Source organism: Hemiscyllium ocellatum, chromosome 5 (assembly GCF_020745735.1).
Source record: "Hemiscyllium ocellatum isolate sHemOce1 chromosome 5, sHemOce1.pat.X.cur, whole genome shotgun sequence".
NCBI classification, from domain to species: domain Eukaryota; kingdom Metazoa; phylum Chordata; class Chondrichthyes; order Orectolobiformes; family Hemiscylliidae; genus Hemiscyllium; species Hemiscyllium ocellatum.
Genome location: NC_083405.1, coordinates 89,672,946 through 89,686,210, shown reverse-complemented (window position 1 = coordinate 89,686,210; position 13,265 = coordinate 89,672,946). Strand labels below are relative to the sequence as shown.

At 38.2% G+C, this 13,265-nt stretch overlaps 1 protein-coding gene across 1 annotated transcript; it reads right to left on the bottom strand.

Annotated features, from left to right (window-relative positions):
• Window positions 1-353: 353 nt before the first annotated feature.
• LOC132815780 (type III intermediate filament-like) lies at window positions 354-13,026 on the bottom strand. Its single transcript, XM_060824972.1, has 9 exons — window positions 12,465-13,026; window positions 11,121-11,181; window positions 6,626-6,721; window positions 6,146-6,307; window positions 5,345-5,470; window positions 3,143-3,363; window positions 2,305-2,348; window positions 874-959; window positions 354-773 (listed from the first exon to the last, which is right to left on the bottom strand). Exons 1-9 carry the CDS (start codon window positions 12,980-12,982, stop codon window positions 738-740), a joined length of 1,350 nt encoding a protein of 449 aa, XP_060680955.1. The 5' UTR covers window positions 12,983-13,026; the 3' UTR covers window positions 354-737.
• Window positions 13,027-13,265: the final 239 nt, after the last annotated feature.

Sequence of the window (13,265 nt, the reverse complement as noted above, 5' to 3'; positions counted from 1 at the left end):
GTATTCTTGAGCTTTGTGCACTTCTACCATCCACAACCTGGGAGCAGTTAAAATATCTTATTACATTTAGTAATGTGGTTCCATACCCCCTACTGTTTCAGTAAACCTTGAAATTAAAGGCTTTCTTTTCATTCCTGATATGGAAGCTCTGACCCGAGTACCCTAGCCTGACCCTTCCCTTGTAGAACTTCCAAATGAAAACAATCCAGCACTGTACAATCGTCATCACCAAATTTCATCACATCTGTTCATGACTTATTCACACTTGCTTGGGGCTGCTATTAATAATGTCCAACTAACAGGTTATGCAGGTGATTTTACCAATATTGCTGACTAAGAAATCAGGCAACAAATTAGGGGTTTGTTCAAAGTTTTATTAGAGCTTGCTTACGTGTAATTGCTGGGGAAGAATAAAGCAACTGAGATTCTGAACCTGTAAATAAAGATTCAAAACTGATGAATGAAGTATTGCTATTTATCATTGTGCAATTGTAAACTAGAGACTCTTTCTGTAAACAGACTGTGATTAAACCTTCTTTAAAGCCATTTACTTTTCTACTCAGCTTACAACACAACTTTATTGAATCTGGTGCTCTTCAATTCAATCAGAAAGGCACTTTAAAGCCAACAATTTTCTTGGTGATTAAAAGGAGGAAGGACATTCTTGTCAAGCAATTTTCTTAATCAGCATCAGCTTCCATGCACATGAAAGAGCATTCTTGGACTGAAGTGTAGGTTCAGTCTTCAATTCTCTGGGTAGTTTCGCTGATTATCTGTAATTGAAAAGAACATAATTTGCAAATGTTAGTTCTCAAAAGCTGGCACAAGGTAAATGCATTATTTACATTTTTTTTGGTGAACTTCAATACTAACATCTCCGCCTCTGCTCTCAATTGTTTTGATGACAACATTCTTCCTTGACATTTGAACATCAGTTGGCTGCTGCTCATACATGGCATCTGCGAAAACAAAAATGCATGGTTTCAGTCAAAATATCTACCCTGCAAAGACTAAGATACTTGCTTTCTCTTTTTGGTTGTGTTTACAAAAGCCTTCAAAACCACGAATCTGCATTTGGTTGAGAAGAACAGCCAGGCATAATGACTGGTCCACAATTTTAACAAAAGGCAGTTCTTTGATTTTTTTTAAAAAAGCAGTCAATTATCATCAGGTTGGAATACGAAAATGTTGTCATTGAATTTACTATTAATCTTTTGGGGGTCGCTTTTCATGCTGATTTCACTGTTAACATCTTCGACTTACTTCCATAGTTCGCTCTCAGTTTGGCACATTCTGAGTGACAACATATGTATTATTACGTCTATTTAATGTGTCTCCATTCCATGCAACATGTCCAATGAATTGTGCAACTATATAAATGAAAAGTCTTCAGTTTGTTGGTTTCAGGTCATTACTAAGTATACTGAGTAGAGGTGAGGACTGTAGATGCTGGAAACCAGAATTTAGATTAGAGTGGTGCTGGAAAAGCACAGCAGGTCAAACAACATCCAAGGAGCAGTAAAATTGATGTTTCAGGCATGAGCCCTTCATCACGAATGGAGGCAGGGAGCCTCCAGGGTGGAGAAGTAAATTGACCTCAGCCAGGACATGTTACAATTAGCTTCCTTGTTGTCAGATTAAATAGGGGGAAGTTGACTATGCTTCCTGTTTGGACCCAACTGAAATTTTATCTCTGTGATTGCTGGATGGGGACAGGTTGGGGCTTGGCTGTGATACTTCTGTGGTGGTGACAGTCTCCTGCTCTTTGTGAGTGCCAGTTTAAGCTGGCATGCCAAGCAAAGAAAGTAAATTAAGATTACAACAAGGTTAAAGTTATAGATAGTTGTCCTAACCTATCACCACCCTGTGAAGAGGAATTAATTTCACTCCCATACATAAAATAATTAAATACTGATAGTATCTTTCCAAGTCAAATAGTCTAGATAATACGGTACGTTAGTCGGCAAAAATCTTAATTTCGACTTGCAATTTTCCACCAGAACCATTTCTGATTCTAAATAAAATCAGTTAAAAAGAATAAACAACTTGTATTAAATGTTATATTGTGCAGTATATCTTGTAAAACAGTCACTCGTTACACAAGTGAAGCAAAAAATATTTCTTGGATCAAATGTCTATGAAGGGATACTGTAACTGCAGAGCAGGCAAACCTACTGGTTTCATTCTAAACAGAACGCACTGAAAGTTCTTCATGGTGGAAAAAGCATGCCCAGAAAAGGTGCATTTATCAAGCTCAAACATTTACACATCTATTTTACTATGATAATAACAAATATAACCTACCAGCAAGACTCAGAGAACCAAATGATTGCAGAGGCATAGAAATCCTAAGGAAGAGAAGAATTAATAATTACACAAAGATGGATACAGATGAAGGTGGAAATTTTCTCTTCTCAAATAGCCAGTTTCTCCTGGAATAAATTAAGATCTTCTGTCTTCATTTCTCAACATGGAACTTTCTTCCAACCTCTCCTCTCAAAATGTCTCCAGATGGAATAAAGAATAAGATTGATCTGTGGAAATCTTATGGCTACAGTCAGCAACAGATGTGGTCATTTATTCCAAATAAGCCAATAAACCCTACTTCCCTATTTGCACAGAATGTCTTAATGAATGGTGTGTTTTTTTATCTTTGTTTTCATGTTATCTTTGTTTTCATCATTTGCAAATCATCATTTATTAACCGTCCGTAGTTCCTCTGAGGAAGTGTAGGTGGATATGCTCTGACCCTATTGTGCCTGACTAAGCCGAGAACTTTATATATTCAGATAGCAGCTTTAACAAAAAATAGTTCATACCCAATTATACAGATTTGAAAAAATCTCATGGTGAGGAATCTCTGTATACATGCAAAATGTATGTAAAAAGCACAACGATTTCAATATATCTTTTACACTGCAGACACTGAGTTGGTTTTCAGAATGCACTCGTTTAATCTTTGCTGCTTATACCAATATTCACAAAACAAAGAAAGCAAGTAGATCAGTTTCTTTGAAAATGAATAAATATTTGATTGTGTCAACCATATTCAAAACGTGTGTGTTGCAATGGACTTGTATGTTATGTTTTCACTTGACTTAAAATGTATGTTTTTTTTTAAACATTTACACAAATGCCTTACCTGTTTTCCTCACCCTCCAGCAATTTCCTGTAGGTTGCAATCTCAATATCGAGAGCCATCTTTACAGTCAGTAGCTCCTGGTATTCTTGCAAATGACGGGCCATCTCATCCTTCAAGTTACCAATCTCATCTTCAAGGTTGGCAATGGTTTCCTGGGCATTATTTGCCTCCAAAGCATAACGTTCTTCCATTTCCTGCATCTGGCGCTCAAGAGATTCATTCTGTTTGAATGGAAATAAAGTCATAGATTGATACAGCTTGCATCCAGACCCTTTGGTCCAAGTCGTCCGCACCAGTCTGACAACCCAATCCCATTTGCCAGCATTTCACCTATTTCCCTCTAAATCCTTCCTAATCATGTACCTATCCAGATGTGTTTTAAATGTTGTGATTGTGCCCATCCCGACCACTTCCTCTGGCAGCTCATTCCATACACCACCACCTGAAAAAGCCCTCTGGTCCTTCTTAAATGTTGTTTTCCCCCCCACCTTAAACTTAAATAACTTTCTAATGTTCTTACTTCTGTTTACTACTTATAAATGTAATTTGAGAAAACTTTGTGAGAAAGTTATTGCATTATCTCTATTTCAATAATTCCGATTCTATTCTAAGTACGTATACATTCATAAAACAAGCTTTGAATAGGGTTTATTTCACAACTGATTAGGGGTTTTGGGAGATGAGTTCATATTTCTGCCTCAGCCTAAGATGATAACTTGTGACACTTTAGACTCTTGGATATTCCCTGTACTTCACTGTATTTGAAAAACTACAGGTGATCAAGGCAGTTCACGTTCATAACCGTAGAATAAGGGTTTATTTGTCTGCAGATTTTAACAATAGCTTCTGATCATCTGTGGCACCATCCATCGTGTGTTAATATAAAGAATCAAAAAGTTGAATAGAATACAGAAATGTTTGCAAGTACCATAAATTTAAACTTGGATAATAAGAAACAAGAAAAGGTTAATGAAACTGATCAGGAGAGCTAAAAACATTAAAATAGTATGGTACATTAAAATTCTACTATCATTGTATGTGAGGTGATTAAACTATGAGGATAAAACCAAAACCCCTAGATGTGTAGTTTGCTGACATCAATCAAAATACAACATGCTCTATTCTGAACAGTGGTATATTTGGGTTGATACAGTTGGACTTTGATATTCCTCTATATAGCTCTAGAGATAATTTATTTCTCGGGCAGTACTGAAAGCAAGAGAAGCAGCAAATTTTTATCCAGTTCCAAAACTCCTTATACTGCCCTGAGATACTCAGCCTTCACTGGGTTAGGAACCAACATTGTAATGTAAATGAGATGAGAAAGCACATTCCTGGTCTGCCAAATTAAATTTTCTCAGCCTATTCAAAGGAGAGCAGCAACATTTATTCCTTAGACGTAGAAAAATAAACACCAATTATCTGACAAGTCAGCTGAGGGACCTCATTAACCTGTCAATACAGGTTAGAAGAAGGAAGTGGTTGCAGGTAAGCTACAGTGGATGTATGAGGATGGTATAAGATGGACAAGTATGGCATACCGTGAGGACAGGTCTCCTCACATGAGTGGCTAAAAGCAACAGAAGATGAATAAAAAGTTGGCCATCACATTTCAAATTTAGCAACACTAACTTCATTCTAACAGTACATAATCAGCTGTGAAACATCTTCAGATATCCTAAAAGATAATGCATAAAAGTACGTTATTTTTTGTGAATACAAGGTGCACTTAAAGTGGCATCCGGAAAGCTGGTATTGAATCTTTCATTGAGACATTCAGTACAATAGCTCTGAACAGCAAAGACTTGAAACCAAGGCAAAAAGAGCAGTTCACTGGTCCTTCTTTTACAAGAACCTGAGAAAGGTCAAAACCTTGAACTCTTCTGGCTGTGGGTACTGCATCATCTTAATTGGTTTTGAAATATTTCATTACTGTTGTAGTAATTCTATTGTGTGTGTTGAACACTTCCAATTTTATATTTTACTAGTTTGGACCTGCAACTCTCACAATGGGACTTAGTTTTCCAGATTTAGATGTTCCTTCCTATTCCTATACTGCATATGTACACCTGTATATGTACATTCTAAAATCAACATTCTTTATTAAAGAGTGCCTTGTTATTGCTGGTGGATAAAGCTCACAGTTTTACAACTGCATATATTTTGCATAAGGTCGTTCTTTTTCATATTTTCAGTACTTACCGTTCCCTTAAGTGCATCAATATCGCAGGTCAGTGTCTGGATTTGTCTGCGGTAATCACCATTCTCTTGTTTCATTGTGCGAAGAGCATCATTATTGCGAGCAGCAGAATCATTCACATCCGCCAACTGTCCCAAAACACAAACCTTAATGAGTGAATGGAGTACTGACCTTAAAGTAGTGATCTAAACAAAACTGAATTAATACTTTTTAAAAAAAATTAATGTTAGCTTGAGCAAAAGAATCACTAACTTCTCCTGAATGCTTTTGGAGTAGTTGTTGGAAGTATGGATTGGATAGAGAATTCACCCGTATCCCTCTCTCCACAGCCAATCATCAGAATGGTTAATAAGAAAAGTACTGGATGCAGTGATTGCACAAATTGGATTAGGCATGAAGATAGGAAACATAGTCAGTGATGTCTATTAATAAGAATGCCTATTTATTATACTTGTTCAGAATGAGTTCAACCTGCCAATCAAATAGGAATATATGAGTAATTGAGGACAGACAGCTGCATAAATATGGGAATGCATAAGGTTTGAATATTCATCTGAGCCAGAGGCGAGTACAATAGACATAGCTGGGAGATTTATGAAAAGCACTCTATATTTATCAGGAATAATAATCATGGATTCCTTCAAGGATGAAAGTGTAAACAAGCCAAATGGGACATGTGAAGAAGCGGCAATAGAAAAGAGGTGGAGCTGGGGAGAAAGCTTTAGGTTCGAAGATTGTTGACAGGTGGTTTGTCGTCCAGTTTGTTATCATGACCACTAACTAATGCATTTCAGAAAACATACCTTGGACTTGTACCATGCCTCAGTTTCAGCAATGTTCTTAGCAGCAAGCTTATCAAACTCAGAACGAACTTCATGGAGTGCTGCAGTAAGGTCAGGTCTGACCATATCCATCTCAACCTTGACCTGTGATTCTTGGATTTGAGCTTGTAATTCACTAACTTCCTGAAGAAAGAAATAAGATTCAATGAAAATTGGGTAAGTTGCTGCATAAATAAAAGCAACTTCTAGACAGCTTTACCAGCACAATATGTTGAAATTAAATGATAACTATGATCCATTCTTATCTCTTCACGAAACTAAAACAGAAATTACTGGAGAAACTCAGCAGATCTGGCAGCATCTGTGCAGTCAAAGCAGACTTAACATTTAGAGTCTGATGACTCTTTATCAGTAGAGTAACTGGATTCGATGTTAACTCTGCTTTCTTCCCACAGATGCTTGTTTCAAACCTCCGATATCCACAATTCTATTGTATTTTACCTCTTCGTGTAGTTTCTTTAAGAACATAATTTCTTCCTGCAGTGATTCAACTTTACGTTCCAGATCTAAGCGTGCCAGACAGGCATCATCCACATCCTTTCAGAAACAGGAAAACAAAACACAAGTTAATCAAAGAAATTATTCTGAGCTACTGCTCTTACCAACTTCACTTCAATACTGAACTGTAATATTTATTATTATTATGGTTACATGCCTTGTATAAATTGATATGTCAGTTCATGTTACATTTACCTTTGCAATTACATGAAGAGAATCAATCTTCTTAATGAGGGTTAGACATTATAAGACATCCTTAAGTCATGTGTGACAAAAGTCATAAGGCACTGATTTTGAAATATTTAATTATGATCTGGTAGCATTATGACATTTGTTTTGTCCTTTAAATAGAACTGTATTCAATAATAAATTTCACTTCAATTTAAATTGCACATATCGTTACATCATTATCATTGGAAACTGACACTTAAAATAGTGAAAAGTAAACATGTAGCCAAAACAAGATCAAAATCTCCAAAATAAAGTATACCAAACGTAAAGAATGAACGAGAGACAAAATGCATTTTTGACAACTGCTAACAATGTTTGATTTTGATTTGGATATTAGAAATGTATTAATTTTACCACTCAATTTGCATAATTCAATAGCCACAATGTTCACGAAAATCTAGATACTGTGAATTTGACACAAGCTTGATTTGTTAGTGCACTACTGTTCTTCTGTTAAGTCTTAATCAGAAATATATCAAAAGTACAGTAAATGAACAGGCCATTCAGTCCAACCAGTTCATACTGACAGCTATCCTTTATGTCATTGCAACTAAAACCAATTTGAACATAAATCAGACTTAGATGCATAATCTAAAATCTGCTCAAAGGATTGGCACCTCATGAGAAAAAAATACAAGACTCCTTGAGCTTTCTTGGTTCAACAGAGTCATTCATGATCTGTCAATGACAAGGCAACTCCACTGCTATAGAAGGGCAGTTGTTGTTAACCCGTAAAGATTTTGGATCATGAATCAAAAGAAACCTCAGTTTAAATTCCAATAATCTTTTATATATTCTTACTCTGTTGATAGAAAAAATGTTTCTGTAAAAAAGTTTCAAATACAAACTTTTATTTATAAATGATGTTTTCGAATTCTGCTAGGAGTTAAAGTTTTCATTCCACAGTTCCAGATAAACAATGCAATATTTCATGCTGAAAATGCAATTGGTCCTCAATTTGAAAGAAATAATGGTAGTAGAAAAATACATTTTATTATTTAAAGCAGCTTTAACCTCTTCAAAAAATTTTGATGATCAAACAGTTGCTGACATTAACTAGGGCTTACATTTTGATGTGGCAATTTCAGTGTGGAACATTATGACAATAAAGAATTTGACCCAATGATAAAAAAATTCCAAACTTGTCTAATTAAACATGACCGCTAGGTTTATTTAATAGCAGGTGAGTTTGGTTTTTCAAGTATCTACTGCATTCACAATGTTATTAACAATGGGTCCATTATAAACCAGCATTATTGTCTTCTCTTTACTGTTTCCTGAACTATACTCAGAAGTGCTTTGCGGGCAACATTCCTCAATCAGTTGCAACAAGGATGTTGTGTACACTTAATTGTCGTATCTTTGTTGTACAAATTTCAAGGATTTTTGTTGTCACCATCAGAAGCGTATTAACAATGCAAATCAGAAACGGCAGTCTTTTTTTCTGTACATTTAATCAATCTTTTCAATTTTTAATGTTTATATCCTACAAGGGGGCTCACAGCACCAAGGACCTGTGTTCGATTCCAACCACAGGTGACTGTCTGTGTGGAGTCTGTACGTTCTCCTCATGTCTGCGTGGGTTTCCTCCGGGTGCTCCGGTTTCCTCCCAGAGTCCAAAGATGCGCAGGTTAGGTGAACTGGCCATGCTAAATTGCCCATCGTGTTCAGGGATGTGTAGGTTAGGTGTATTAGTCAGGGAAAAAGTAGAGTAATAGGGGAGGGGAATGGGTCTGGTTGGGTCTTTGGAGGGTCGGTGTAGACTTGTTGGGCCAAAGGGCCTGTTTCCAAACTGGAGGGATTCTATAATTCTAAATATGTTATTTATGAATATTATTGACTAATTAACAATGGGAAACAGATATTTGGATCAATTTTCACTGTATTCCAGTAGATTATTATTAGCTTGTTACTAGTTATAATTTTGGGACCAAGAATACATATTCTTTTATTCAATCAATCCAGTTTATTTTCTATTAGCTGATTTTTAAAAAATGTTGCAACTCTGTACTGTTGCTTCAGTGTCATTGAGCTGTCATTATTGCTAATGCATCTATCCTAATCCACTGTTTTCCAGCAACACAAAGGATTCTATTCACTTAATTATTTTACTGGCATGCACTCAGTTCACTGTAGCTGCATTCCATGCAAATCCTCACTGGAGCTCACTTTCTATCAACGAACTATAGTAAACAGCTGCTTCCTTAGAGTTATTGTTATTAACATAGTTCTTTTACATAGTTATGGGTTACATGGAGCCTTATGCCTGCACAGTGAAGAAACCTCATCACCACAGGGGGAGCTATATGAAAGCAATATGTTGCTTTTGACAGGAAGCAAAGCTGAGCGAAAGATTCAGGCTTACAGTGCCACACCCTGCAGACGAGTGCAAAATGTCTGGTTATGGGTCTCTGAAAGATTAAAATGCTGTTCTTTAATTAACACAATCATTAAAAAAACTATAAAACAGTTCAGCACAGTCAAAAGGCCAGTGGAAAATTGGGTACTGGCTGCTTCAGTAATTCTGCCCAGATGAACTTCAGATACAGAGTGTGCTATCATGCAGAGTTAGAGACCACGCACTTCCTCAAGAAAAGAGAGAAAATTGCAAGGCACATCAGATCAGGCTGCTCTTTTGGATTTTCCAGAGGGTGGCTCTGGAATACAATCAGCAAAATTCCCTGCTGACTCAGGGAATCAAACAGTAAGAATTGTGCTGCTATGACAAAGCTTTGGTTCCTGCTCCATTGTGAATGAATACGACATGGGATGATTTACATATGCTAGGCAAGGAAAAAAAGAATCAATCACGATGACTCAGTGCTTAGCACTGCTGCTTCACAGCACAAGGGACCCAGGTTAGATTCCATGTGGAGTTTGCACATTCTCCATGTCTGAGTGGGTTCCTACAGGTACTCCAGTTTCCTCCCACAGTACAAAGACATGCAGGTTAGGTGGGTTAGCCATGCTAAATTGCCCATTGTGTCAGTGACACGTAGGCTAGGGTGCATTAGCCATGGGAAATGCAGGGTTACAGGGATGGAGTAGGGAGGTGCTCTGGGTAGGATGCTGTTCAGAGGGGACTTGATGGGCTGAATAGCCTGCTTCTAAACTGTAGGGATTCCACAATTCCCACTCTTGGTAAAATTCCAGCCTCCAGTGTCAGCAGCTACCAAAGCTGGGACCTCTCAACTCTAGAAAGACAAGTACAGCACTTGCATGGGATCACCATCTTTACAACACCATTCCTTTACAGTTACTGGGTTAAAATCCTGGAACTCCTTTCCTAACAGCACCCCTCCACCTCAAGTAGCACAAGAAGTCAGCTCGCTACTACTTTCTCAGGGGCAGTTAAGGATAAACAATAAATGCTGCAGCACCCACATCTCATGAATGAACATTTTAAAAATTATTCATTTCAAAGTGCAGAGAATTGGATATCTTTGATAAGGACAGATTTAAGTCCAACTGTGAACCCTCCTCTACCAATGCCAAGCAAACCCTAGCACAGTTGGGATCATTGAGAATATCTGCAGGATTGAGTGTAATGTCAATTTACTATGTAATTCTTCACTAACTTCAGTGGAGACCAAGATCAGGTGAGGTGTAAAATCAACTTCCCAACTGATGATGTAGGTTACAATGACCCGTGTTTGGATTCACTATGAGCTACTTGGAGAAAGTATGGTTAGGAGTGATTAACTTCAGAAAGGCAAGCAGCAAGGAAGAACAGTACAGTTATAAGTTGAGATCTATGAAAAGATATATTGGCAAAGCTAACAAATAATCAAATAAATTAAATCACTGAAGTATCATTGAACTACTTTTGCAATGCCCTTCTAAACATTAGGCGACAGTAATTGTTATTTTTTAAAATATTTGTTATGAGTTCTGAAACTGCAATTTTGCAAATAAAAACACAACATCTTGTATTTCTCAAAGATATTGGAAAGAGGCACTTTAGGTTCATGGTTCTTGAGTAAGAAGAGCGTTGGGTGTGTCTCTCGATTTTGCCCTTCTGTACTATGGCCAGAGGGGGTGTCATTGTTGCCTAGTCTCCAGGGGGTATCTGCTGTATTAATAGTATAACCCTATATCAGTAATTTCCCAATATCAGAAATAAACATGAGATTCAAATTAATGTTGAAACGATTCAACTGGTGACATCATAATACTTCATACAAGACAATTGAGTTACTGTTCATACCTGTCTGAAAGCTGCCAGATTGTTTTCAGCCTCCTCCCGCTGAAGAATTTCATCTTGCAACCTGCAAATAATGATATCAAGTCACTTCCACTCCTGCTGAAAGTGCAATGTCTGAACCCTGAACATTTGCTGGTAGAAAGTAGAGTTTAACAATAGTCTCCTTTTTGTCCCTTATATTTTGATAACTCTTCTCATGCCTTGCTGTTTTAGTTGAATATATCAAAGTAACTGAAATTGATTATTGTACAATTTTAATGAAAAGGTGGAGTTACTGATTAGATCTCAATAGTACACAGTAGAAGATACAAATTGGAAGCAAATCAGTTAAACCTGATGCTTCCTTCTCCATGATGCTTTTTCAGGTCAATAAGCTGCATTTACACTGTTAAGAGCCATTCTAATGTGAAAGCCCCAACAATCTCAATCTTGAATGTGACTAGCGCCAAATTTCTTTTTATAATTTCTGTAAACGAAATGGTGCTGAACTGTAGCAACTTATACACATCTCACTGTATTTTCATGTGACAATAAATTGCTATTCTATTCTAAATGTGGCAGATGAAAATCTTTTGGAAAGTCAGGAGGTAATCCAAAAGACCTAGAATGCTCCCATTGTCAACCTAGGGATGTTGTTAGATTCCTAAAGTGGGAATGATTCAGATTCCTGACCTGACAGTGATTTATCCAGTGATCCAAGCCCACCTCAAATTGCTTCACATCCACACAAAGTCAGCAGCCCATCAACACCACAAAGCCATCAGTTTGGAAACCACAAATAAATGAAGTATTTATCTAATACTCTAATCCCAAATAGCCTCACCGCTAAAATAGTTGTGGGGTCACAATCCACCAATTTGATGAGTTTTTTTATTGTTCAAAAACTACATTTAAATTGTTATTTGAAAACAAACAATCAAGGCTGGACGAATTAAGAGTGGATTGAAGTTTTTCAGGCAAATTCAGGTCAAATTTAAGAGAGTGAAAGCCACACATAAAGTAGACCAGAGGATGATAAGTCGGTGAGAAGTGAGGAGTTGAACAGTTAGCTGTGCTGCTTTCTGCACGGATGCTGCAGGCATTCAGTTAAGAAAACCCACTACAATGTGTTGGGCGGTGCAGCATTAAGCCAGAGGAGCACATCTGAAGAGTTGTGATTTGTTTGTGTTTTGTTTCAGACTTTCAGACAATCACAATCTGGTATCTCCCCGCCCGCAATTTGTGAGAAATGAGGCAACTTGCAGAAAGACGGAGAGTTGTCCCGCGTGTTCCCAGCTCCCCCTAACCCCACCCTGTCCTTTTTGTAATTAAGAGGTGAAACGGAGCACAGCAGAGAACCAGACTTACTTTTCCCTCAGCTTTTGGAGATCGTCGACCAGGTTGTCTCTTTCCACCTCGATTCTGGACTTCTCGTTGTTGATCTGGTCAATCTGCTGCCGCAGTTGCCTCAGCTCCAGTTCGTACATGTCCCCAATCCTGGACCGGGGTTTCCCTTTCAGCTGTTCGAGCTCGACCAGCAACATCTTGTTCTGGTGTTCGAGCCCTCTCACCTTCTCCAGGAAGCCGGCCAGACGGTCATTCAGCTCAATCATCTCGGCTTTCTCATTGCTGCGATTGGTCTTGAACTCCGAGTTCATGGCTTCCACCAGGGAGAAGTTGAGGCTGTTGCTCATGGCCGCTGAGGGAGCGCTGCTCCTCAAACGCCGTGTGCTCTGTGCCTTGATCGGTACCGTGTAGCTGACCCTGGAGTAAGAAGGAACGATGCTTCGCCCCGGTTTCACAGACGAGTACGAGCGAATACCCGAAGTGGTCCGGATGGGTTTTTCTACGAACATCTTGCGGTAGACACTTGTTTTGGAGGTCATTTTGTAATCCTTTGTCAGACTCTGTCCTCTTCTCTGATGGATTCTTCACCAAGTAGAACTCCTCGGCTGTAAGAGGGGGATCGCCAGCAGACGCCTGATATTTATATGGAGCTCGCGGTCTGCTCTCCTGGGGGTAGATGAGGCGAGGGCTAATACCATGATTGACAACACAAGGACCAACCAGCAGCTGGGATCGACCCATAGGGACCACCACTCAACTTCAGACCCGGGCAAGGGCAGGGCCACCTACCCCTGAAAATGCTCACGTACAAATGTTAGATTG

Coding starts and splice junctions, on each gene's coding strand:
- LOC132815780 (XM_060824972.1), bottom strand. CDS start 12,982: ATGACCTCCAAAACAAGTGTCTACCGCAAGATGTTCGTAGAAAAACCC. Junction 3,364..5,344: donor TTGATGCACTTAAGGGAACG/GTAAGTACTGAA, acceptor CCATTCAAACAG/AATGAATCTCTTGAGCGCCA. Junction 774..873: donor TTGAGAGCAGAGGCGGAGAT/GTTAGTATTGAA, acceptor TTTCAATTACAG/ATAATCAGCGAAACTACCCA.